The sequence below is a fragment of the Cervus elaphus genome, chromosome 23, assembly GCF_910594005.1.
Source record: "Cervus elaphus chromosome 23, mCerEla1.1, whole genome shotgun sequence".
Lineage (NCBI taxonomy): Eukaryota > Metazoa > Chordata > Mammalia > Artiodactyla > Cervidae > Cervus > Cervus elaphus.
Window position 1 is genome coordinate 57828009 of NC_057837.1, and position 27952 is coordinate 57855960.

Here is a 27952-nt window from a genome sequence, read left to right on the forward strand (position 1 = left end):
CTTCTGCTAATAGGCTGCATGTATACATCCCTCTAAATCACTGCTAGGTTCTGAATCAAGTACTGCAGAAACAAAGGCGGTCACAGGCCTTTGTGAAGATGCTGGCTCAGGGTTCACTGCTACATGCCCGAGAATAGCTCACTGAATCCTCCCAACAGCCTGTGTTGCAGCAACAACTGTGATCCTCTGTAGCAGATGAGGAAGCTGAGGATCAGAGAGGTTGAGCCGTTTACCCCAAGTGGCCCAGATGATAAGAAACCACATGGGACTCCACCAGGTCTGCCTGCCTGCAGGGTCCAAGGACAGGGGCCACAGGGCCCAGGAGCTCGGGGGGAGCCAGGCAGGGCCAGGAATAGGGTAAGCCAAGTGCCATGTTCACTTCTGGGGCAAAATTCAAGGAGATGCCAGAAGCAGTAAACAAGATATATGGTATTTTCACGCAATTTGCAAAAAATCAAAATTAATGCAAAAATCCATGATGAACAAAATATCAAAGCTTTAAAGAGAAAGAAGTAACAGGGTTGTGCTGAGCCACATTGGTGCCTGAAGCAAAAGGAAAAATCAGAAATACCGATTCTGTTTTCATTTAAAATTTTCCAGGTTTTTTTTTCATTATGGAAATTTTGAATTTTTAAAATTTAAAAAAATTTTTAAAATTTATCTTGAACACTGTGTTTTGGGGATGTCTCATTAAAATTTGCACCCCATTTGCCCCACTCGTGGCCTTGGGGGAGCAGCTCCCAGAGGCCAGATACCACGAAAGGGAGGTTGGCATTTCTGGGGACCCATTGGCCAGGCCTGTTCAACCCAGGTACCACTTATACTCGTTTCTGATTTGGGGCGATCCTTTGCCAGGATCCCTTCCGTCAGTGCTCCCCAGCCAGTCAGTCCCTCCCTCTCTCTTTTTTTTAATGAATTTATTTATTTTAATTGTAGGCTAATTACTTTACAATATTGTAGTGGTTTTGCCATATATTGACATGAATCTGCCACGGGTGTACATGTGTTCCCCATCCTGAACCCCCCTCCCGCCTCCCTCCTCATCCCATCCCTCTGGGTCATCCCAGTACACCAGCCCCGAGCACCCTGTCTCATGCATCGAGCCATCCCTCTCCTCCTTAAAGCGTTAGGTGGCCCCGAGCACCCTGTCTCATCCATCGAGCCATCCCTCTCCTCTTTAAAGCGTTAGGTGGCCCTAAAGAGGCCCCAGAGCTCCGCAGGGTAGGTGCTTGGGACCTCAGCTCTGCAGCTTCACTCCTCAGGGACCCTGGCAGCCTTCAGCCTTGGGCGCTCTACTCTTGCAACTCCATATCCGCCCAGAAGGGGGCGGCATGGGCACGTGCATTCCCAGCCTGGGACCTGGGGGCGTTTTTTTTTTTTTTCTTTCTTTCCCACTTTTGCTACTTTTCCTTCTTGTTGCAAACAGTCCCCGGTGACAGCACCCGACAAGGCTGCTCTTTAATCCCCTGCTGACATTCCTTCTCCCAGGTAAGGATGGTGAAAGGTAGGAACCTCTTTTGAATTCTGTTTTGGTGAGCAGCCTTTTCCACCTTGGATTTGAACCGAAAAGAAATCTACACGTTCAGACAGACAAAACAAGTATGAATGCTGACTATGTGCCAGACTCTTCTCTCCCTGACCGCACAGCAGCCCCGAGAGGTGGTCACTACTGTGAGCCCCTCTTCTGAGATGTGCAGGCTGCCCAGGCTTAGTGGGGCTGGGTGTCCTGGGAGACGTCCCAGTGGTTCCAGCTGGGTGTCCTGTCCACTCCCTCTCAGCACTCACCAAGTGCCGAGGAGTTCATGCCTCCCCCCCACCCCAGAGCAGCCCCCAGCCAAGGCGGAGGGAGTGGAGGATGAACGCCCAGCTCTCTGTCTGCAGATGAGATGAGCAGTGGATGCTGGGTGCCCCCCCAACTAGTTTTCAGGTGGGCTTGAGTGGGACCTCCCTGGTGGTGGTTGGCCTTGATAACACTGCCCCTGTCCCATCACATGGCCACTAGCAATGACATTGGTGCTGTTTATTGAGCACTTACTGTATGCCAGGAGCTGTGTCAAGGGCTCTGCAGAGTTTGCCTTATTGGTTCCTTCAGCAGCTCCATTTTATGGATGAGGAAAGGTCCCAGGTCCCAGGGTCACAGGATTCAGACCCAGGTGTGATGGCCTTAGCTAGCCGCATGAACCAGAGAGTGAAGCAATGGCAGATGGAGGTTTTCCAGGTGTGAAGAATGAATGGATGCTCCCAGGACCGTCACTTTGGACGGCTCTAGGAAGCGTGATGTCTCGGGCATTGGGTGTGTCTGTGGGAAGCTGGGATGCGTCCCAGGCTCCGAGAGTCACACCTGGAGAGGGAGGATTCCACCCCTACTCTGTGCCAACTGCAGTGGAGGGATCTTTGTTCCTCTTTCTGCATTTTTTCTGCATTTATTCTGCATTTACTTTCTTTTTTTTCTTTCTTTTTTACCATAGGTGAGTATGCATCGCTTCTCATAGTTTGAAAAGAAAACCATAAAAAATTGAGACTTTCAGATGAGAGCACATTTAGAGATATATTAACTGAGAAAATGTAGCTAAAATGAGCTCTTAGCAGGATGCTTGGTCAAAAGTGGTTTCTGGGATGAAGACAAGTGGATGGCTGAGGGGTTGGATCTGGTTGATCAGTGCCTGCCCGCTGTCCCCTCCAAAGGGCAGAGTGTTTGCCCCCCTCTGAAGAGTCACCCCCTCAAGGACCCAATAGTTACTAACATACTGTGCTGATCACATGTTATTAATCCTTTTACTTTCCACAGTAACCCCATAAGGTAGGTATTACTATTACTATTATTCCCATTTCTCAGCAAGATGGAGGCCCAAAGGAGTTAGGTAATTTGCCAAAGGTCACGCAGCACAAAGGAGTAGATCAGGATTCTAGCACCAGAATTTGGCCCCAGAGGCAGCTCCCGACCTCTAGGGGAAGGTGCCCCCTCTGGTTGTCTGACACCCTCCTTGGTTGGTGCTCCAGCATGGTCAGCTGGAGCCAACATTTCCAGAGTTGGTAAATTCCCTGTGGGCCAATCAGAGACTTTGAGGTCCTCAGAGAGCATGATATCCTCCGAAGCAAGAGTTCAGGGTCAGCAGACCTGGCTGTTTGAGACATTGCAGCTCTACCCTCTCCTCTGCAGCCTTGGACGGGGAAACTGGGGCACAGAGATGCCAAGCTCTTGCCTAGAGCCAGCCACCAAGGAGCAGGCCTCCTGCACCTGCTGGATGTGGACTCTGGGCCCGCAGGTGAGTGCTCCGTGGCCAGCCTCTGAGCAGTGGGAATGGGAGCTGGCCCGGGTGCTGGCCCGGGTGCTGGCACGGGTGCGGGCAGGGGTGGCGTGCAAGCCCCCGTCTCTCTGGAGCACCCAGCTGAGCCCCACTTCCACCCCCTCCCTCTGCCCCAGTCCCTCTCTCCTGGCCAAATTCCCTGCATCACTGTGACCTTCTCAGGTGCCTCAAAGCCCTTGTCCCAGCTGGCCGGTTCTCCCTCTGGATCTGTGGCTGTTGGGGTGACATCTTCACGAGACCGTCAGCCCCAAGGGGCTGGACACCGGGCCTGGCTCAGCGCAGCCCTGGCACAGAGTAGGTGCTCAGCCAAGTACATACTGATGAATGAAGAAAGGAAGAACAAATGAATGTGGTGAGCACTCGGCCCGGAGGTGTCACAGCGTGGCTGGAGGGTAGGGAGGCAGAGTCGTCAGCTGCAGCCAGGATTTGGTTCCATTTTCTCATCGAAGGAAAACAAAAAATGAGTGCTGATCATGGAAGGAGCCTTTGGATTTCTCTCCCCAGGAAAAGCAGCTGATCCCTTGTATTCAGCTGTCCTGGCCCACGTCTGGGAGAAGAACTTTCCTCCCCCTTGTGGGTGGGGGGCTGGCTGTGATGCCTTGTCTTGGATGACTTCTGTCCCTCCCTCCCCCTGAAGCATGACGGAGGAGTTGGTGGTGGTTTAATCCATAAGTCGTGTCTGAATCTTGCGACCCCATGGGCTGTAGCCTGCCAGGCTCCCGTGTCCACGTGATTCTCCTTGCAGGCAGATTTGTTACTGACTGAGCCACCAGGGAAGCCGGATGGGGGAATGGTGGGGGTCGCAATCCAGCCTTCTAGCCCTGGGGCCCGCGCTTTGAACTGTGTGGCCCAGTGGCTGAGGCTCACAGACTGCCGGAATGGAGCTGGGCTTGTGACAGCTGCTCTGCGTTTCTGTGGCGAAGGGAGAAAGCAGCAGGGATCCGCACTTGCTGTGTTTTCATGAACAATTTCCTCCTCACGGCGTTGGGCCATCGCCTGGCCCAGGGGCCCCAGCATCTCCAGGTGAAGGCAAAGAGCCTGGTAGGGAAGCCCCCCTGTCTGACCCCAGGGGCCTCCTGGTCCCCAGGAGAGGGCACAAGCGTCTTTTGCTGCCACCTCCAGAGGCTGTGGGTGGAGGGGAGGGCAGAAGTCAAGAGGGTGACAATCCTGGCAGGGGGGCACCCTGGCTGGTGCCCTCCCGCCTGTGCTGGGCTCTACAAGCCAGACAGGTGGGGGAGGAGACGGAGGTGGAGAAAGACGACGGGGGGCAAGGGCCCCCAGATGGGTGGCAGTGGCGGCTGGCTTTTCTGTGGGTGTCTGGCTGGTGACCTTTCGGAGGAGTGGATTCAGAAGCGACTGCTGTTTGTCGAGGCCCGGTTCAGAGACATCCTCAGTGTTAAATGTCAGGCCCCCACTGTCGCCAGGAAGCAGGAGGTGCCTCTTCGTAGGAGGCAGACTGGCTGATACCAACAGGGTGAACGGACGCCCCCTGCTCTGCCAGCCCAGGGTTGGGGATTTGAGGTGCTCCGTGGGGATTGGAGCAGAGCGTGGGTTGTGAAGCATCTGGAGAGTCTAGGAATCGGCAGGCTCCCTGCCCTGCTTTGCGGGAGCTGCCCACCTGGTGTGTGAGTGTGCGTGTGTGCGGGGCCTCCAAGGGGAACCTGATAATTGCCTCTCCCCCAACCCTGAGGGTACCCACCCTGCATGTCAGGGTGGGCCTGGGCTGAAGTGGTAAGATCTCTTCACAGGGTCAGGCATGCTAGGCCTCGCTTGGGATTGACAGGGGGCATCTGAAAGGGGGGCCAGTCACTGGCCTTTCATAGCCTTTTGTGGGCTCCCTCCTAGGTGCCTGCAAGCCTGAGGCGGGGAGGTGGGGGGCAGCAGCTTCTCCAAGGACTTAGTAACAGTCCTATGCATTTGGATTCTTTCCGAAGAAATTAGAGACGTGTTTGCCCTCTGTGAGACCACGTTTATTTTCCTAACTCTAAGCCCAGGAACAGTTTGGTCTGGGCTGGTAATGTCCCAGTCCGTCGCTTCATATCCCACATCTCAGGGTCTGTGAGGCTGGCTTTGGACCCTCCGCTCCCTGTGCTGGGCGGGGCTGAAATGATAAATTGCAGGCACTTAGCTCTTGATCTCCAGAGGGGACTCTGCCCTTCTTGGCCTTCTGGCTAAGATCCAGTGCAGAGAGGACCCTGAGCAGGGGATACAGCACACTCCTGTTTGCACAAGAGAGAAGTTGTAATAAGCATTTTCCATCCAACTCCTGAGTGTTGATTTCCTTAAATGGCATCTGAACAACATCCCAGGGCCTGGAGGGCTGGAGCCACAAACCTGCCCGTCTTGGGACTTGCCACCTGAAGCCAAGCCCCTGGCCAGGGTTTCAAAAGTTTGGCAGGAGATTAAATGTATCCAATGGATTTATGCATTTATTATTTACTTTTAAACTTTTTAATACTGAAGTCTATCATAATACATGCTTCCCTGGTGGCTCAGATGGTAAAGAATCTGCCTGCAGTTTGGGAGACCTATGTTTGATCCCTGGGTTGGGAAGATCCCCTGGAGAAGGGAATGGATATCCACTCCAGTATTTTTGCCTGGAGAATCCCATGGACAGAGGAGTCTGATAGGAATGCACATGCATCAAAGTGCTAAGCCCGATGTGTTTTCACCAACAGAACATGCCTGTGTCACTGGCACCCAGACTGAGACCTGGATTGTGACCACCCCCTCCCCGTTGCCTGTCCCAGCCCTGAAAAGATGCTATGCTGACTTCTCTCAGCATCCATCCGGTTTGTCTGTTTTTGTACTTTATATAAATGGAATCATACTGCACGTTCTCTTCTGTATCTGGCTTCTTTGGCCCAGCATCCTGCAGATTTATTTTTATCTCTGATCCCACCAGAACTGTTTTCCTGAGGCTGGGAAAGATCCCACTAAACAGGTCCATGGGGCGGAGATGGCCAACAGCGGCAGTGACCACATGGCCGCCATGGATGACTGAGATCTGACGTGGCAAACTGGCGGCTTGAGGGCTGGTTGTACTCAGCTTGCCCTCTGCCGTGGGAAATATCTGTCTCCGTGTTATATATGTCGGGTATATAAAAATATATATAAAAGAGTAATTTCACGCACGTCACCCAGAATTGACAACTTAACATAACTTTCAGTCATTTAAGAAAAATTAAGCTGAATTCACATTACGCAAAAAGAACCATTTTAGAGAGTATAGCTCAGTGTTGTTTCATGTATCCACCATGTTGTACCATCATTGCCTCTGTCTAGTCCCAAAGCTTCTTTATTGCCCCGAAAGGAAACCCTGTACCCATTAGCTGGCAGTCCTCAAGCCCCCTCCCTCCAGACTCCGGTAGCCACAGCTCTACTTTCATTCTCTGTTTATTTGCCTAATCTGGACGTTTTGTACAAATGGGATTGGCTCTTTTCTGTGTTTGGCTCTTTTCACTTGCATCATGTTTGTAAAGTTCTTCCACGTTGTAGTGTGTCTCAATAACGTCTTCCTTTTCATGTCACTTTGCTCCAAGTCATTTTTTTCTGTATTTTTTGAAGGATAATTGCTTTACAATATTGTGTCGGTTTCTGCCATACACCAACATGACCAAGTCATTTTTTTTTTTTTTTTAAGCAGAGGAAACAGCTTTTATTGATGAGCTATTTCCAAAAACCACACAAATGGTGTTATCTGCTGCTGTGTAACAAAGTACCTTCAAACTGAGTGGTTTAAAACACCATTTGTGACCTCCCAGCTTCTGGGGGTCAGGAGCCTGGGTACAGCCTATCTGGGTCCTCTGGGTCAGGGTCTCTCACAGGCTGTGGCCATCACAAGGCTCCACAGGGAAGGATCGGGTCCAGGCTTGCTCATGGGATTGCTGGCAGGACTCAGCTCCTCGTGGGCCGTAGGCTTAAGGCTGTATGAGCTATTGGACTGTGGCTTCCCTCACTTTCTTGTCATGCGATCATCTCCACCAGGCATCTCATGACATGGTAGCCGGCCTCATCGGAGAGAGAGAGAGAGAGATTGAGAGAAACAGGAGGGAGAAGGAGAGGAAAACACGTCTGGGCTGGAGTCACAGCCTGTTGTAACCTCATCTGGGAAGTGGTGACAATATTTTATGTCCAAGACAGATGACTTACCAATTCCAAACTCCAAAACACTTCCAGGTCCAGAAATACTCATTTGACAGCAAAGTTCATTTGGTAGCAAAATCTGAACCAAGAATCCTTAGAGTCTTGATTCCTTTCGATCTGAGCATTCATACATTTTACAACAAAAATACAAGTGGATTTCATTTGGTGGGGCTGCCCTAGATCGTACCAGAAAGTGAAAGTGAGTTAGTCGCTCAGTCGTGTCTGACTCTTTGTGAACCCATGGACTATAGCCCAGCAGGCTCCACAGTCCATATTATTCTCCAGGCAAGAATACTGGAGTGGGCTGTCATTTCCTTCTCCAGGGGATCTTCCCAAACCAGGGATCAAACTTGGGTCTCCCACTTTGCAGATGGATTCTTTACTGTCTGAGCCATCAGGGAAGCCCCTGACCTTAGCAGGAGGGTTATGTAATACATAATATATGCATGATCTAAAATCTACAAAGCTCTAAATTCTCAGACACACCTTGTCCCATGCTGTGGATGAGCCCAGGGTCCACTGGGTGGGTACTTGAGTGTGTTTGAACACATAAGAGCAAGAGATGTGTTTTCCACTAGCTTTACTTCTTTTGATCATGTCATTTTCTTGAAACTCAAGCATCAGAGTTTCTAATTTGTCTTGGATGAGCTGTGCTTGTGACAGCATCCATTCTGAGTCCTCGGCCTGATTATGTTTTGCTTCATTTCCGAGGTTGCTCATTTAGACTGAGGCCGTCTGGATGGTCATTGCTGTGATGTATTTCAGCATCTTGTAGCCAGGTTTGCCAGCCTCATCTTGACCCTGGAAATGTGGTGACATTTATGAGGTCATTTAGACACCCACAAGGAGGTTGATTTCCATAGATTAAATGTCAAGTTTGAGACGGTCCAGGGTGATGGACTCCTCGATGCTGTCCACTCCCATTCTCAAATGTCCTTTGACTGGACATTTCTGCTCCATTACAAGCCCACAAGTGCCAACCAAATTACTCAGGTCGTCTGAATCCAGGGGATTGGGATGGGGAGGCTCCGGGCAGTGTCGATTGAGATGGGCAGAAATGTTGTCTCATTTTTATTTTTCAAATAAAACATAGCTGTGGTTAGTTGGTGAATATAATACTGGAGGTAGGAAAAAAATCCCACCAACTGAGGTTCCTGAGATGTCAGTTAGTTTATAAAACCTAACTACTTGTGTATTGACCAGCACAAAAGGATAAAAAAGAATCTGTACATCAACGTTTTAAGTAGAAGTAGTTTTATGGGGCGTTAAACACACGGACATAAACTTGGAGTAAGCATTGTCTAAGTTAAGTAACAAAAAGCATTAAATAGTCTTCTGGAAATTTAAATGTATTTGTGTTCTCATTGTCTGGAGGATGTGTGTCTTCAGATTTTGATTTGAGTCTCTCCCTCTCTTTAAAGAAATCTTAAGAGTTTATAGTCACCATGTTGTACATTATATACTCAAGATTCATTTACTTTATAACTGGAAGTTTGTACCTTTTGACCTCCTTCACCCATTTTCACCACCCCCACATCTGACAACCATCAATTTGTGCTCTGTATCTAAGAGACTGAGTTTTTTTTTTAAGATTCCACATAGAAGTGAAATCATACAGTATTTGTCTTTCTCTCTCTGAGTTAGCATCATGTTCTCTGTCTATCTGTGTTGTTGCATTTCCTTTCTTTTTGATGGTGAATAACGTTTCGTTGTATACACACATGCCACACTTTCTTACCCGTTCATCCGATGGGCCCTTCAGGTGTTTCCAAACCTAGATCCTGTGCAAAATGCTACAGTGAACACAGAGGTGCAGATATCTCTTCCAGATAGAGATTTCACATCCTTCAGATAAATGGCCAAACGTGGAACTGCTGGATCTTATGACAGTTCTATTTCAAACTTTTAGAGGAATCTTCATGGCTGCTTCCTATAGTGGCATGTCAATGTACATTCCCACCAACAGCACACAGCGTTGATCTGAATCTCTTGAATTTTTATTCCATCAAAGAACTGAAGTCCACCAGATCTAAGTATGGATGTGCCCATTTCCTCTGCCAGTGCACAGTGGGCACCAGGGCCAGGAGAGCCCTGAAAACCTTTAGAACCCAGACTTCTGGTCTTTCTGAAGGTTCAGCTGTTCGGCCATGGCATGACCTGCTCTGCTCCTCCAGGTCATTCCCTTTGACAGTACTGACCAGCCTCCCTACAGCCTGGCTACTGATTAACACAGACCAACAAATTAAAGTGAGAATTAAGGTTTCAGAAGAAGGCTGTCCCTTCAGAAGAAGGATGGATAAGAATCTGTCTGCTAATACAGGGGGCACAGGTTCAATTCCCAGTCTGGGAGGATCTCACATGCTGCAGGGCAACTAAGCCCATAGGCCACAACTACTGAAGCCCACGTGCCTTATAGCCTGTGCTCTGAAACAAGAGAAGCCACAATGAGAACCCCACACACTGCAATGACCACAACTAGAGAGGAGTGAAGGAGCGAAAGTTGCTCAGTCGCGTCCGACTCTGCCACCCCAGGGACTGGTGCCCGCCAGGCTCCTCTGTCTGTGGAATTCTCCAGGCAAGAATCCTGGAGTGGGTAGCCATTCCCTTCTCCAGGGGATCTTTCCACTCAGGGATCAAATCCAGGTCTCCCACACTGCGGATAGATTCTTTACTGTCTGAGCCACCACGGAAGCCCACAACTAGAGAAGCCTGTGTAAAGCAACAAAGACTCAGCACAGCCAAAAAAAAAAGAAGTTTCAGAAGAGTCAAACCGGATATATTGAATTGGGGTCTAGACCAAAGGGAGCCCATCCTTTTTGATAGGCATTTTTGTTGACAAACTGTCATGGAAGATGGCGCTCAGATTCATTTTATGATCAGAAATTAGAACAAAAAATCAGGATCATGTCTGGGCCGCAGGGGTGTGCTGCGTCATGCACAGCAGTCAGACGGGAATGCGGTCCTGGTGGGGCTGAGACAAAGCTGGCAGACAGAAGAGTCTGGCTGCTCCGCTCGACTGCGGCGGCATCTGATCACAACAAGGGACGTGGGTTTCTTCAAGGGTAGATGCCTTGCCTGCAGCAATGACCGAGATGCCAAAACATTAGGATTTAAGCGGGGAGGACTTGGCTGAGCATCCTGGTGTTTAGTCTACATCGGGCTCAACATCTGGGTGATTGGAGACATCTTTGGAGGTGAATGAGCCACATGACCTGGTCTCATGTGAACACAGCCTGGATCAAGACCAGTGAAAGACAAATGCTCAGAAGAGAGTGTTTTCTGAGCAGGGAGAGGAGGCAGTGAAATCTACTCCAGACTTCGCTTGGCTCTGGCACGGCTGTAACCAAGGACCATAAGCCGGGTGACTTAAGCTACAGGAGTTGGTCTTCTCCCAGGGCAATCCAGGTGTCGGCGGGGCTGTGGTCCCTCTGCAGCCTGCAGGGTGGAATCCTGCCTTGTCTATTCCCAGCTTCTGGTGATTTGCTGGCGATTCTCAGCATCCTTGGCTTATAGATTGCTGCTGTTTAGTCACTCAGTTGTGTCTGACTCTTTGCAATCCCATGAACTCTAGCCCACCAGACTCCTCCGTCCATGGGATAATCCAGCAAGAATACTGGAATGGGTTGCCATTTCCTCCGCTAGAGAATCTCCCTGACCTAGGGATTGAACCTATGTCTCCTGCATTGGCAAGCAGAATCTTTACCATCAATCCACCAGGGAAGCTTGTGGATACATCACTCCGATTTCTGCCTCATCACACGACTTCTTCCCCATGTGTCTGTGTCTCCACCTGGCCGTCTCCTCCCTGTGTCTCTTACAAGGACACCAGTCATATTGGATTAAGTCTCCCCGCCCCCAACTCCAGTATGACTTCATCCTAATTTAACTAATTCCCTCTGCAATGACCCTGTTTCTAAATCAGGCCACATTCACAGGTGCTGGAGGTTAGAACGACGACAGATCTTTCTTGGGGGGTACACAGTTCATCCTGTAATACCTTGGTCTTCTTTTTCTCAGGACCTGAAGAGCTGTGACATCTCTCCTTTATACGTGTGGTCCTTGGGATATCAGCATGATGACTGAGGGATTTCCTGGTGGCTGTGGTCCATGTGATCCATGTGGTAGGCGATAAGGGTGGGCACCATGCTCAGAGGGAATGACGAGGCTTCTTGAAGGGCTGATTCTCTTGTGTTCTGGCTCTTCCAGGCCAGGCAGCCCGTGAGAGCCTGAGTTTCCTTCTCTGGTTTGGAGGCAAGCCTTGGGGGGCAGAGAACCAACGAGATGGCTGCGAGGAGGCTCTGTGCTATGTCTCTCTTCTCAGTGCCTGATCGGCTGGCTCTGCAGCTGTCTACAGTCAGGCCCCAGCCCCCATCTCTGGGGCAGCAGGGAGACTGATCCCTCAGGGAACATCATGCAGACTTTATAGAGAACCGCGCCCCAAACAAGAGCAAGTCTCCCCCAGGGCCTGTGGGGTTCCGACACTGAGCCCAGAACTTGCAGGGGATGGTGGCCCAGGCTCAGCAGGAATCCTCTCCCCATAGCACTGGGTACCCCAGAGTCACAGAGCCCCTTTAGAAGTGTGCTAGTTGAGGCATAGCACACTATGGTCAGGGGAAGGTTCTAGATGAGGGATTCTTGGACTGGTAAAGCACACCCACCACACCTGGACTGGAAGGTGAGCAGGAGCGGTGTGGATGGGTGGGCCTCGCAGTTGGATTCCACCAGGTACAAGTGCCTGCAGCCCCCCTCGGTCAAGCAAACAGAGGGAGGAAGCCACCCCATGAACAGTGACTCTGGAACCACCAAAGGGAGGAAAGAGTGTGACGTCATGGAGGGCAGGTAACTGACCTGGCTGCCCCCGCCCTGCCCACCCCAGGGCTGAAGGAGACACCACCCTCTGCTACTCAGAAACGAAACACAAACCTGCCTCCACAGGCCACGTGTAAACTCTCCCCTGTCCGGCTCCCTGGAGTCCAGCTGATGGGGCCGAAGGGTCTGCTGGTTGCTCCTCTTGGTCCTCTTGTACCAACTGGACGCCCCACTCCCCACGTCCACACCCTTTGGAGGAACTGGAGCAAAGCCTCAGAGACAGGCAGCGAACTCAAATGCTGACCACGGGGTGGATGTCAAAGGTCCCCAGGGGAAGGACATTGGCCAGCTCAGCTGCTGTCTTTGCTGTAGTGGGTGGGTGGGTGGGTGGGGGGCGGAGCAGGTCAGGATGAGGCTTCTAGGGAGCACTGGGAAACACATCCTTCCTGGAAATCTGTGCTCACTGCTAATCCTGTGCTTGTTTCTGCTTTAAAGCTGTTGACATGTTGCCGATACCCTGGGGAATGACTGTGGAGGGGTCCTCAGAGCACGTTTTCCCTCCTGAAAAGCAGGCCCGGGGTGCTGGGGTACAGACACACCTGGCCAACCACCTCATCTTAACAAGGATGGTGAGAAAGGGGATGGAAGGCAACAATAAGGGTTTAGACAAATATTTAAAAATGAGATCACATTGTGTCTTTTAAAGCTATCCTTAAAATTTCCCAAGGTATGAAAAAAAATTCAGAGAGTCTATTTTGCCTTATTCATCGCATTAGCCAAGAATGAATGCATTACAAGAATGTTCCAGAAGGGAAGAACTGATGAAAATGTCTAAAGGCTGTTTTGTGTTCTTTGCAACAACATCCCATGAACACGTGTTGGGGGGAACTCTGTCCTTGGGGGGAGGCCCGGAGCTTGTCCTTTCCTGGGCATGGGCACTGGGGCTGGCGGCCTGCCCTTCCTTCCCCAGGGGCCGGGGTCTCCAGCTGGACTCAGTATATGCCTTGTTTCGGCCAGTTTAGCTCCTTGGCATATGCCCCTTTGCAGCTTCTGATCTCATAGTCATGCTCCAGACACTTGTTCAGGCCCGGCACCCCGGACCGCCAGCCGATGAAGCCCTGCGTCGTCTTCGGGACTGGGGGGGAGGGGAGCACCTGCAATAGAAAGGCAGAGGGTGAGTTGCTTTGGGCCACAGCCACAGGAGGTGTGTCTACAGAGGCACCAGGATCGGTGTGCGAGACCAGGTGTGGAAAAGACAGAAAGAACCCTGGTAGAGGCCACCAACAGACACATAGGTCAATGGAATAGAACAGAGAGCCCAGAAATGAACTTGCACTTCTATAGGCCCTTAATCCACCTGAAAGGAGGCAGGATATACAGTGGGGGAAAGACATCCTCTGGGATACATGGAGCTGGGAAAACTGGACAGCTACCCGATGGCCCAGTGGGTAAAGAATCTGCCTTCAATGGAGGAGACACAGGTTCGATCCTTGGGTGGGGAATATCCCCTGGAGGAGGAAATGGCAACCCACACTTCAGTACTCTTGCCTGGATAATCCCATGGATAGAGGAGCCAGGCGGGCTACAGTCCATGGGGTCACAAGAGTCGGACATGACTTGGCGGCGAAACAACAATAACCTGCAAAAGAAGCAAACTGGCCCGCTTCTCACATCATGCACAGAAGTGAACTCAAATGGATCATAGAGTTAAAGCTAAGATCTGAAATAATAAAACTTCTAGAAGAAAACAATGGCAGCACACTTTTTGATGTTGGTCTTAGCAATAATTTTTTGGATATGTCTCCTAAGGCAAGGGGAACATAAACAAGTGGGTGTTACATCAAACTAAATGGAAACTATCAGTAGGACAAAAAGGCCACCTACTGAACGGGGGAAGATATTTGCAAAGGTATCCGATTAAGAGTTAATATCCAAAATGTACAAAGAACTCATATAACTCAGCATCACAGAAACAAACAACTTGATTGAAAGGTAGGCAGAGCACCCAAGTAGACATTTTCCCAACAAAGATATACAGGTAGTTAACAGTCACATGAAATGTTCAGTGTCACTAAACATCACACTTGTCAGAGTGGCCATCATCAAAAAGACAAGTGACGTGTTGGCAATGATGTGGAGGAAAGGGAACCCTCATGCACTGTTGGTGGAATGTAAACTGGTGCAGTCACTGTGGAAAACAGTTTGTCAGAAAAGTAAAAGTAGAACTATCTTAGGATCTAACAATTCCACTCCTGGATATTTATCTAAAGTAAATGAAAGCACTAATTCAAAAAGATATCTGTAACTCTATGTTAACTGAACGTGTTAAAGAAGGCTGAGTGAGCGCCAAAGTGTTGATGCTTTCGAACTATGGTGCTGGAGAAGATTCTTGAGAGTCCCCTGGACAGCAAGGAGATCAAATCAGTCAATCCTAAAGGAAATCAACCCTGAATATTCATCTGGCCACCTGATGTGAAGAGCCGACTCATTGGAAAAGACCCTGATTCTGGGAAAGATTGAGGGCAGGAGGAGAAGGGGATGACAGAGGATGAGATGGTTGGATGGCATCACTGACTCAATGGATATGAATTTGAGCAAACTCTGGGATATAGTGGAGGACAGAGGAGCTTGGTGTGCTGCAGTTCATGGGGTCACAAAGAGTTGGCCATGACTTAGAGATTAAACAATGATAAATGTTAACTGAACCATTATTTACAATAGCCAAGATAAGGAAGCAACCTAAGTGCCATCAATAGATGAATGAATAAAGATGTGGTCTGTACACACAATGTGATATTACTCAGCAATAAAATTAACGAAATCTTCCCACTGGTGACTACATAGGTGGGCCTAGAAAAATTCTTAGCAGTGAAATAAGTCAGACAGAGAAAGACAAGCACTGCATGATTTCACTTACATATGGACGCTAAAAAACAAATGTCCAACAGAAACAGTCACAGAAACAGAGAACACACAGGTGGTTGCCAGAGGGGAGGTGGAGGAGGAGAGAAATAGGTGAGGGAGATTAAGAGGTATAGACTTCCAGCTACAAAATAAATGAGTCATGGAATGAAACGTACAGTGTGGGGAATATAGTCAGTAATTATGTAATATCTTTGTATGGTGACAGATCATAACTAGACTTGTGATCATTTTGAAATGTTTAGAAACACTGAATGACTATGCTGTATAACAGAAACTAACAGTGTTGTAGGTCAATTATACTTCTAAAACAAACTCATAGGAAAAGAGATCAGTTTTGAGGTTACCAGAGGAAAGGCTGGAGAGGAGGGGGATAGGATGAAGGTGGTCAAAAGGTACAAGCTTCGAGCTATAAGATAAAAAATACTAGGGATGTAATGCACAACATGATAAATATAATGAATGCTGCTCTACATTATATACAAAAACAGTTACAATTAAGAGAATAAATCCTAAGAATTCTCATCACAAGGAGGAAGGTTTCTCTAGTTCTTAAATTTTGTATCTGTATGAGATGATGGATCTTTAGTAATCCAAGTGTGATAATCATTTCATGACATATGTAAGTCAACTTCTGATGCTGTGTATTTTATACTTACTCAGTGATGTATGTCAATTATAGCTCAATAAAACGAAGAAAAAAAATCAGAAAAGACAGAAAGACGAGCCAGTGTCCCTAAGTAAGCTTCACTGAATGTAGGCACGCTCTGACCCGCTGGACTCAGAGATCATATGTTCCTTGAAAGTAATGATCGATTATCAAACATGTCTTTTTATCTCGTAATGTTTAACATATTTAATTCATGACCGCCAGTAAAATAACTTTTATTTGGTAAAAGAGCAAAAAAAGAGAAACAAAAGCAAGGTGCAGACATATAGAATATTATAATCCATAGTTGTTGTTCAGTTGCTAAGTCGTGTCTGACTCTTTATGACCCCATGGACTGTAGCCCGCCAGGCTCCTCTGTCCATGGGATTCTCCAGGCAAGAATACTGGAGTGGGTTGCCATTTCCTTCTCCAGGGGATCGGCGACCCAGGGATCAAACCTGAATCTCCTGTTTCTCCTGCATTGGCAGGCAGGTTCACTACCACTGAGGCACCAGGGAAGCCACAGTTTACAGTATAAAATATATGGCAATATTGTCAGATGGTATCCTGGCAGTTATAGACCTTCCAGGTTTGATTAGAAGGCTTTATGATACGTGTGTAAACACACACACACCAAACCATAGATACCACAGGAGTGAAAAAAATTGATTTTAATTAAAAACCAAAAAGGAAATGGGATTCTATCTGAAATGAAAAAAACACAATTTCATTTTTCAATTCCTTGAAATCTGAAAAATTTTTAGAAAATGAGGGTGAATGCTTATGCAGGTTTTGCCTTTCTATTTGAAATAACCTTCTGTTCTGCTCTTATCAGGGGATTTGAACCAAGACAGCAGTGAGGAATATTCGTTCAAGCAGAAGAACTGAGATGAAGAGGTTTAATATGCTTGGGGTTATGAGTTCACGCTTAGCTCAAAGGATCTTTGAGTGAGGCGGTGGTGAGAGGGGACAGTCCTGGTGGGCCAGCTGCCACTGGTGGATGAAGCCCCTTAACATATGTTCTTGATGAACTATTAACATTAATCTCCTGAGAGGCCCCGCGCAGGGAGGGTCATGAACAGATGCTGGCGGGACCAGTTTCCTCCAGCCAGCAAGTTCTCTACAATGCTGGTCCAGACTGGCTGTCAGGCACACAGACTAGCTTTCAAGTCCAGCTTGTAAGAGAAATGCAGTCAGAATCCACCCCGGGAGCTCACACTTCACCCATCAGACTGGCAGAGATGAAGACACCACCGTCAACAAGGGTCTAGAGGGAGAATCTGTGAAGGGCAACATTACCACTATCTATGAAAAAGGAAAATGCAAACACGCTTTAACCTGACAATCCAGCCCTTAGCATTTATCCTAAGACATCCTAATACCTGCAAGTGCACGTGCCAAGATTAGTGTGGGAGACTGACTGCAGCCCTGTGTGTGACAGCACATGCCTGGACACAGCTTACATGTCCATCCCCTGAAGACCCATTCGGTCACGGCCCCTCCACACCATGGAAAACTATACAACAGTGTAAAAGACGGAGGCAGCTGTGTGTTCTGAGATGGAATGACTTGGAGGATAAACTGCTAAGAGAAAAACGAGGTATAAAATGTGTAAGATATGGTATAAACTGTGTATATTAGCTGCTCAGTTGTGTCCGACTCTTTGTGACCCCTTGAACTAGAGCCACCAGGCTCCTCTGTCAATGGGATTTCCCAGGCAAGATAACCGGAGTGGATAGCCCTTCCCTTCTCCAGGGGATCTTCCTGACCCAGGGCTTGAAACCAGGTCTCCTGCATTGCAGGCAGATTCGTTACCAGCTGAGCCACCAGGGAAGCCCGTCCAGGGTTAAGGGAAGGGTTATATAAATTATGGTCTATCCATACAATTGAGAAAAATGCAGTCATTAATACATTAATGTTTCGGAATGCTATGGGTAACTGCATGGAAAGATAAATAGGATATATTGTTGAATGAAAAAAGATTACAAAGCAGTCTATGGAATTTTATTTTAAAATATGTATATATGCATGTGTGCATGAGTTTGTGCGTGCATGTGTGTGTGTGTGTGTTGAAGGAGTAGCTGAGGATAGCACTTAAGAGCAGGGCTCTGAAATCAGATACACTTGACCTTGGAAAAGTTCAGTCTTTGTCAGCTTCGGTTTCCTCATCTGCAAAATGGGTTTGATGGCAATTATATCCATTCTCCAGGGATGTTGTGGAAATAAGATAACCATGTAAAGCACTCAGTATGGGGAGCAACTAAAGGGCAATAATAAAAGAATATGAGCTAGCATTTATTGGTGGTACATGGAGGTGTAGAAGGCATCTGGAAGAACTTCCCAAAATGCTAACCATGGGTCAGTGTATATATATGGATATTTTAATTTATGATTTATATTTTGCTGCATTTCTAGAAAAATCAGCAAGTCTCTTTTGCTGTGTAATCAGTAGAGGAACCCTCTCAATATCTCAGTGGAATGCATTCTTTCATTCATCCAGCAAATAGGTTGTACCCACTGAGCGCCTAATTCAAACAAGCTAGCCATCCCATCTGACCCTGAGGGTGTCAGAGAAAGAAAACCCAGAATCGAACTCATCCATCCCTGGCCTCCTTCATCCTGAGTTTTCATCCCCTCCCCACATTGGGACACAGAAGTGCCTGCTCCATAGCTGGATGGAGAGCAGAACCCAGGATTAAAGTGACAGACCCATGAGAAGGGCTTTCTTGGTGGCTCAGACCATAAAGAATCTGCCTGCAAGGCAGGAGACCTGGGTTCGATCCCTGGGTTGGGAAGATCCCCTGAAGGAGGAAATGGGTACCCCCTCCAGTATTCTTGACTGGAGAATCTTATGGATAGAGGAGCTTGGCAGGCTACAGTTCATGGGATCACAAAGAGTCAGATACAACTAAGCCACTAACACTTTCACTTTTCCCATGAGAGGAGACCAGGGATATACAGAACTCAGAAACTTCTAGAGACATCTACCCCACGTTCACATCTGACTGGTCTTTGGTGGGAACACCATCTATGTCTTCTCCCCTCTGGATGACCTGGTCACTCACTCAGCAACAAGAGTGACCTTTTACGAAGGCAGTTCTCAATATTCCGCGGCCCTGCTTCCCTCTGCAAATCAGGCTCAGATCCCAGTTCCTTCCTCTAGACTCCAAGGTCCTGCACATATAGGGACCAGTAACCTGCTGTGTCTCCCACGTGTGGGCTTTGGAAGGACTGGAAACCCATGTCCCTGTGGCCTGGGTACTGCTGTATCCTTACCTGTGCCCAAGGCTTGGCCCACCTGAAGCAACACCGTTTCTGGTGGGGTGGATTTCTTACTTAGGAAAACAAGTACTTAAAAAGACTTTGCGAACCTTGATGTATTTCTCCACTGGGGTCACTGGCCGGATGCGGAACCGCTCAGGAAGCTCGATTTTGGGCTTTGAGGTGGCTGGTTCTTCTTCACACTTGATCAGCTGAAACACAATCCCCAGAGGTGGGGCCCCACAGGCTGAGGGGCCTTTCACAGTCCCCCCAGAACAAGACTCTTCACAGGTGACAAAGGCGGGACTCAGGCCAATGTTAGAAAGGGGCAGAGTGGGGACCTGCAGGCAGCCCAGCTCAGGCCCAGGCTCTCGCAGACTGCCCATTTACTGCCCCGCCCATAATGTGAGAACATGTTACAGTTTATGGACTTAAACTAAAAACCTGCCAGCAAGGTTCAGGATCAACCTCTAAACTCTGAGGACAGCCCCCAACCCCCCACTTTTAATTTTTAAAGCAATTTTGAACTCTTCAAAATCCTGATTTAATTACACATGAAGACTATTAATACAGATTCTTTTATGCATATCATATTAATAAGGACTGATTTTATGCATAAAATTTCAAATTGTGTAACTCTCCAAGTATTAAGAAAGCTCATTAAGAATGGCATAATTTCAGAGCCAGTGGGACAGGGTGAATTACAAAGGGGGTTTATACTGTCTTGAATCAAGTACATTTTGAATTATGCGGTCCTTGAGTGATTCTGCCTCCTTCTAGAGAAATGTGGTTTCCTCATGTTGTGTCCTAGGGATCTCGTGGAAGGTTGCAAACCGCTGGCCACCATCCTGGTGAAGCCCACACAAGCCCACATATATGTGGGTCTTTATATGTTGTTTTATAAATGGAGCCACTATTCTAGACTCAGACATTTTCATTAAAGCATCTGAATTTCCAGACTCTCTTGAACAATCAGAAAATGTAGCTGAGTCTGTCTTGCCTGGGAGCCCTCAGCAGGGCTGATGATGGTGCCTCTGGCTGGGGTCAGAGGTCTCTGCTGGTGTCCCCAATACTCCCTATTTATTATCTCTGGTCCTTTCCCTCATTTCTGTTGTAGGAAATACCAAGAGTTATTTTCCTAATAATCCTGCAGATACTTACTTGGCCTCTCCTCTCTTTCCTTCTGAACCTTACAGTCACTCAATGAGGCAGTGAGGACTATCACCCCATTTTACAGATGGCAAGTCCAAGGTTGAGTAGCCCTGGAATCAACCAGACCAACATCTCCCTTTGGTGCCTTTCTTAGCTGTGTGACTTTGTACTTTTTTGAGCTCAAATCCCTCATTTGTAAAATGGGGCTCAAATAGCATCCTTCTCTGCACAGGGGTTGTCTTATGGATTCAATGAGCTGGTTTGGATGAGGCACCTAGAATGTGCCTGGCATTTAGTAAAAGCTCAATAAATTTGTAAATCAAAGGAACTTTCAGGTGTCAGCCATCTTCATCTATAACATGCTCTATAAATTTATTCCTTTAAATCAAACACTTCATAACCATTTATTCTTGGAAATGATTGGGTCTATAACCTCCAGGGTCATCAACTCTACATTTACCTCCTCGAGGGGGGTTGATAAAAATCCCCAGTTCTGGGCCCAGTTTTGCCGTGCTTCATTTTCAGCCTTCAGGCGATATTTCCTGAAGGAAAAAAAAAGTTCTTAAGTGATGTACAACATTTGAAAAGGGTTGACATAGCAAACCCTAAAAGGTGCCCTGGGGAGAATTTGACCTTCATCCATGCGCCTGGACTGAGTGATGATTCCAAGACAGGGAGGGAGTGGAAGGCCCTGTCTCTGGGGGATTGTCACTCATGAAAGGGAGACACGTGTCTCAGAACCAGAGATGCTGGTTGGATGGTACATCACGACCAGACAAGACTGGGGCTGCCTCTGCCCTAGGGGTCATCTCGATTCTGGATCCCTTATTTTAGGGGCCCTTGGACCTACAGTAATGGGGGAGTGGTAAATCATGATGGAGGTACAAGTAAAGTTCCTTTGTTTTCAGAGCAAGGACCAGGGCAGAGTGAGGTACTAGGGTGCAAAATTTAAGGAGGCACCCATTCCCAGTTCCTTCAAGGGCAGAGCCAGAACCTGCATAACCTTGACATGGAGCCCTCCTTAAACATGCACCCCAGGCCCCTCGTTTGTCCCACCCTAATCCTGGCTCTGCTTTTGCTGCACATGTAATATAATTTATACATAACTACCCACGAGCTGAGGTGAGTTCCAGTTGAAGTGCAGGTGTGTCTTTTGCAAAAAAACTGATTAAATATTTATTCATTTTGATTTTCAAGTTTCCTTTCCTATTTTGAAACCAGGGTCTGCACCCCAAGCCCCCTCTAATGTCTCAACAGTTTCTGAGGCCCAAGCTATTTCCCCAGGGGCTGAGCACCTAAGTCAGTTCAGTTAAATCACTCAGTCATGTCCAATTCTTTGCGACCCCATGGACTGCAGTATGCCAGGCTTCCCTGTCCATCACCAACTCTCGGAGCTTGCTCAAACTCATATCCATCGAGTTAGTGATGCCATCCAACCATCTCATCCTCTGTCGAGCCCTTCTCCTCCCGCCTTCAATCTTTCCCAGCATCAGGGTCTTTTCCAATGAGTCAGTTCTTCACATCAGTGGCCAAAGTATTGGGGCTTAATCTTTAGCATCAATCCTTCCAATGAATATTCAGGACTGATTTCCTTTAGGATTGACTGGTTTGATCTCCTTGCAGTTCAAAGGAGTCTCAAGAGTCTTCTCCAACACCACAATTCAAAAGCATCAATTCTTCAGTGCTCAGCTTTCTTTATGGTCCAACTCTCACATCCATACATGGCTACTGGAAAAACCATAGCTTTGACTAGATGGACATTTGTCGGCAAAGTAATGTCTCTGTTTTCTAATATGCTATCTAGGTTGGCCATAGCTTTTCTTCGAAGGAGCAAGCATCTTTTAATTTCATGGCTGCAATCACCATCTGCAGTGATTTTGGAGCCCCCCAAAAATAAAGTCTGTCACTTTTTCCATTGTTTCCCCATCTATTTGCCATGAAGTGATGGAACTGGATGCCATGATCTTAGTTTTCTGAATGTTGAGTTTTAAGCCAACTTTTTCACTCTCCTCTTTCACTTTCATCAAGAAGCTCTTTAGTTCTTCACTTTCTGCCATAAGGGTGGTATCATCTGCATATCTGAGGTTATTGATATTTCTCCCAGCAATCTTGATTCCAGCCTGTGCTTCATCCAGCCTGGCATTTAGCATGAGGTACTCTGCATATAAGTTAAATAAGCAGGGTGACAATATACAGCCTTGACATACTGCTTTCCCTAATTGGAACCAGTCTGTTGTTCCATGGCCAGTTCTAACTGTTGCTTCTTGACCTGCATACAGATTTCTCAGGAGGCAGGTAAGGTCGTCTGGTATTCCCATCTCTTTCCACAGTTTGTTATGATCCACATTGTCAAAGGCTTTGGCGTTGTCAATAAAGCAGAAGTAGATGTTTTTCAGGAACTCTCTTGCTTTTTCAATGATCCAACGGATGTTGGCAATTTGATCTCTGGCTCCTTTGCCTTTTCTAAATCCAGCGTGAACATCTGGAAGTTCATGGTTCATGTACCATTGAAGCCTGGCTTGGAGAATTTTGAGCATTACTTTGCTAATGTGTGAGATGAGTGCAATTGTGCAGTAGTTGGAATATTCTTTGGCATTGCCTTTTTTGGGGATTGGAATGAAAACTGACCTTTTCCAGTCCTGTGGCCACTGTTGAATTTTTCAAATTTGCTGGCATAATGAGTGCAACATTTTCACAGCATCATCTTTTAGGATTTGAAATAGCTCAACTGGAATTCCATCACCTCCACTAGCTTTGTTTGTAGTCATGCTTCCTAAGGCCCACTTGACTTTGCATTCCAGGATGTCTGGTTCTAGGTGAGTGATCACACCATTGTGATTATCTGGGTCATGAAGATATTTTTTGTATAGTTCTTCTGTGTATTCTTGCCACCTCTTCTTAATATCTTCTGCTTCTGTTAGGTCCATACCATTTCTCTCCCTTGGTGTCTTTAATTTTCTTGAAGAGATCTCTAGTTTTTCCCATTCTGTTGTTTTCCTCTATTTCTTTGCATTGATCACTGAGGAAGGCTAATTTATCTCTCCTTACTATTCTTTGGCACTCTGCATTCAAATGGGTATATCTTTCCTTTTCTCCTTTGCCTTTCCCTTCTCTTCTTTTCTCCGCTATTTGTAAGGACTCCACAGACAACCATTTTGCCTTTCTGCATTTCTTTTTCTTGGAGATGGTCTTGATCACTGCCTCCTATACAATGTCACGAACCTCCGTCCACAGTTCTTCAGGCACTCTGTCTATCAGATCTAATCCCTTGAATCTATTTCTCACTTCCACTGTATAATCGTAAGGGATTTGATTTAGGTCATACCTGAATGGTCTAGTGGTTTTCTGTACTTTCTTCAATTTAAGTCTGAATTTGGCAATAAGGAGTTCACGATCTGAGCCACAGTCAGCTCTGGATCTTGTTTTTGCTGACTGTATAGAGCTTCTCCATCTTCAGCTGCAAAGAACGTAATCAATCTGATTTTGGTATTGACCATCAGGTGATGTCCATGTGTAGAGTCTTCTCTACATGTGTTGTTGGAAGAGAGTGTTTGCTATGACCAGTGTGTTCTCTTAGCAAAACTCTGTTAGCCTCTGCCCTGCTTCATTTTGTACTACAAGGCCAAATTTGCCTGTTGCTCCAGGTATCTCTTGATTTCCTATTTTTGCATTCCAGTCCCCTATAATGAAAACGACACCTTTTTTTGGATGAACATGCCCCTGCCCATTTGAACAAGACCCAGTTTTCCCCACAGTCAGTCTCTCCCATCAGGAAACTTTCATAAGCCTCTTATCCTTATCCCTCAGAGGAAAGACAGAATGAAAACCACAATCACAGAAAACTAGTCAAACTGATCATATGGACCACAGCCTTGTCTAACTCAATGAAACTATGAGCCATGCCATGTAGGGACACCCATGATGGATGGGTCATGGTGAAGTGTTCTGACAAAATGTGATCCACTGGAGAAGGGAATGGTAAACCACTTCAGGATTCTTGAGAACCCCATGAACAGTATGAAAAGGCAAAAAAGATAGGACACTAAAAGATGAACTCCCCAGGTCAGTAGGTGCCCAATATGTTACTGCAGAAGAGTGGAGAAATAACTCCAGAAAGAATGAAGAGACGGAGCCAATGCAAAAACAATGCCCAGTTGTGGATGTGACTGGTGATGGAAGTAAAGTCCGATGCTATAAAGAACAATATTGCATAGGAACCTGGAATGTTAGGTCCATGAATCAAGGTAAATCGGAAGTGGTCAAACAGGAGATCGCAAGAGTGAACATCGACATTTTAGGAATCAGTGAGCAGCTAAAGCTGAGTCTGTTTCCAAAGAAACTGTAACATGAGACAAAAATATGAGCCATATATGTATTTAAAATGTTCTAGAGCCACATTTTTTTAAAAGGGAAAATAAACTAAGATCATGGCATTCAGTCCCATCACTTCATGGCAAATAGATGGGGAAACAGTGGAAACAGTGGCTGACTTTATTTTTGGGGGGCTCCAAAATCACCGCAGATTGTGATTGCAGCCATGAAATTAAAAGACGCTTTCTCCTTGGAAGGAAAGTTATGACCAACCTACACAGCATATTAAAAAGCAGAGACATTACTTTGCCAACAAAGGTCCATCTAGTCAAGGCTATGGTTTTTCCAGTGGTCGTGTATGGATGTGAGAGTTGGACTATAAAGAAAGCTGGAGCACCAAAGAATTGATGCTTTTGAACTGTGGTGTTGGAGAAGACTCTTTGGGAGTCCCTTGGACTGCAAAGAGATCCAACCAGTCCATCCTAAAGGAGATCAGTCCTGGGTGTTCACTGGAAGGACTGATGTTGAAACTGAAACTCTAATACTTTAGCCACCTGATGCGAAGAGTTGACTTATTGGAAAAGACCCTGATGCTGGGAAAGATTGAGGGCAGGAGGAGAAGGGAACAACAGAGGATGAGATGGTTGGATGGCATCACCAACTCAATGGACATGGGTTTGGGTGGACTCCGGGAGTTTGTGATGGACAGGGAGGCCTGGCGTGCTGTGGTTCATGGGGTCGCAATGAGTCAGAAATGACTGAGCGACTGAACTGAACTGAGAGGCACATTTTTTAAAAAGTGAAAGTAAACAGGTAAACTTAATTTTGGTGTCACTTTTTAGGGGCATGAAGTTTTTGAAATCTAGTGTTTTACATTTACAGCTCATTTCAATTTGGAATAGTTACCTATCAAGTGCTCATTAGCCACTTTGACATGGGGCAGAAGAGTCTAAGGGCTTAAATGGCTCTGTTCACCAAGGATGGGCCATCTGATTTGGGTCCTGAAGGATGAGTAGGAGTTTGTTTGGTGGGGAAAGACAAAAAAGGGCATACTAGGCAGAGGAAACAGACCCTGCTATGGTAGTATAATATTTCCTACTGTGGGTACTTAGATAAAAATAAATATTAAAAAAAATAGCATATATTTATTGCAAATAATACTGGCTTTGCATTTTCTTTTTTTTTTTTTTTTTTAAATTTTTTTATTAGTTGGAGGCTAATTACTTCACAACATTTCAGTGGGTTTTGTCATACATTGATATGAATCAGCCATAGATTTACACTTATTCCCCATCCCGATCCCCCCTCCCACCTCCCTCTTCACCCGACTCCTCTGGGTCTTCCCAGTGCACCAGGCCCGAGCACTTGTCTCATGCATCCCACCTGGGCTGGTGATCTGTTTCACCATAGATAGTATACATGCTGTTCTTTTGAAACATCCCACCCTCACATTCTCCCACAGAGTTCAAAAGTCTGTTCTGTATTTCTGTGTCTCTTTTTCTGTTTTGCATATAGGGTTATCATTACCATCTTTCTAAATTCCATATATATGTGTTAGTATGCTGTAATGTTCTTTATCTTTCTGGCTTACTTCACTCTGTATAATGGGCTCCAGTTTCATCCATCTCATTAGGACTGATTCAAATGAATTCTTTTTGACAGCTGAGTAATATTCCATGGTGTATATGTACCACAGCTTCCTTATCCATTCATCTGCTGATGGGCATCTAGGTTGCTTCCATGTCCTGGCTATTATAAACAGTGCTGCGATGAACATTGGGGTGCACGTGTCTCTTTCAGATCTGGTTTCCTCAGTGTGTATACCCAGAAGTGGGATTGCTGGGTCATATGGCAGTTCTATTTCCAGTTTTTTAAGGAATCTCCACACTGTTTTCCATAGTGGCTGTACTAGTTTGCATTCCCACCAACAGTGTAAGAGGGTTCCCTTTTCTCCACACCCTCTCCAGCATTTATTGCTTGTAGTCTTTTGGATAGCACTGGCTTTGCATTTTCAAGAGTGATATAAAGTTTTCTATAAAAAGAAGTTCATTAGGTAAAACCAAGCTAATTTAAAGAAAAATATGAAGTGACTATTACAGGATTTTCAAGGAAATGGTAAAAGTCTTAAGAGATGAAAATAGGATAACTGAAGTTTAAGAGGTTAGCAGTGATGGTTTGTTGTTGCTATATATCACCTGGAGAAGGGAAATGGCTACTCAGTTCAGTATTCTTTCTTGGGGAATTCTGTGGACAGAGGAGCCTGGCAGGTTACAGTTCATGGGGTTGCAAAGAGTTGGACGCTACTGAGTGACTAACACTGTATTTCCTTACTTGCATCTAAATTAGTAACTTTCCATATTGGCTAAAACTTCAAAGAGATGGGACAGAAAGGCAAATAGAAACATCCATTATAGATGTCTACTGAATACGAATCTTTTAGAAAATGGATTTAATTCTTTAAAACTTCTTGTTAAAAAACCAGGATAAGCAAGAGTAAATGTAAAGTGCTCTCTTTCGAACTGAACAAATATTAAGATTTTTAAAAACATTGGGTAAATCTTAAAAATAAGCACTCAACCGTCCGCTCTCAACAAGCAAAGCTTTGCAGAGGGCTGTAGAGCCAGATGCAAAACGTTTCACGCCTTTGTGGTGCGCCAAGGAGAAGAGAAAGAGAAAGGCTCTTTCGTCAATGCCCCCTTTCCGCAAGGCACCCTGACCACCTCCAGCACACGCTCCTAGCGCCCAGAAGTCGACCACTTCCAGGACTTGGTGGGAAAACTGAGGCCGCCAGGTGTGCACACTTTAGGTGGGAACGGCCCAGTCCACTGGGTTACCGAGTCCCGGGCGTTACCAGATCGCATCCTGGGCCACGAGGTTCATGCGCTCGGCTGCAGCCGTGCTGATCGGTTTCTGTGCCATGGGGCCTGGGGTCTTGGCACGCCCCCGCGCGCTCAGGCCTCGGGCTCAGCGTCTCAAGTCTCCTGGGAGACCGGTTGCTGAGCAACGCGGGACGCGGAGGCGGAGCCGGGCCGCACCTGGAGAGATTGGGGCAGCTGGACTCTCCTCTCCAGGCGCCAGGGCTCTTCAGGACAACCTCGGTCCACAGACACGCTTTTCGCGCGCCTCCCTGCCCACCTGCTTTGTCCGGGGCTGCCTCAGCCCTCCTCCTCTGCGGAAAACCTTGGGGAAACCTCAAGACCTTACACCCCCTCCTCCTTTTAGACCTGTCACGCAAGTATACTCGCCAAGTGTACCGAGCTTAATAAATTCCGTCATAGAGACTCCTGTAACCGCCGCCTGGATTACGAAATGGGTCACCCCAGCCCACCTCTTTTGTCGACTTCTCTTAGCAGAGATTATCTTTTTTTCACCATGATTAGTACTTGTAAGTGAA

At 46.9% G+C, this 27952-nt stretch overlaps 1 protein-coding gene and 1 long non-coding RNA gene across 3 annotated transcripts; one reads left to right on the top strand and one right to left on the bottom strand.

Moving 5' to 3' along the window:
* The first annotated feature begins 1411 nt into the window (after positions 1-1411).
* LOC122682108 lies at positions 1412-12340 on the top strand. 2 transcript variants are annotated; one of them, XR_006337211.1, is made up of 5 exons: positions 1412-1488; positions 3161-3266; positions 3471-3660; positions 5987-6100; positions 11472-12340. It is a non-coding gene; the product is annotated as an uncharacterized LOC122682108 (long non-coding RNA). The 2 variants fall into 2 exon arrangements; XR_006337210.1 differs by having other exon boundaries at positions 3161-3660.
* A 676-nt stretch (positions 12341-13016) lies between these two features.
* C23H20orf85 (chromosome 23 C20orf85 homolog) lies at positions 13017-27532 on the bottom strand. The gene is made up of 4 exons (XM_043884864.1): positions 27410-27532; positions 20708-20789; positions 19206-19307; positions 13017-13417 (listed from the first exon to the last, which is right to left on the bottom strand). Exons 1-4 carry the CDS (start codon positions 27475-27477, stop codon positions 13256-13258), a joined length of 414 nt encoding a protein of 137 aa, XP_043740799.1. The 5' UTR covers positions 27478-27532; the 3' UTR covers positions 13017-13255.
* Positions 27533-27952: the final 420 nt, after the last annotated feature.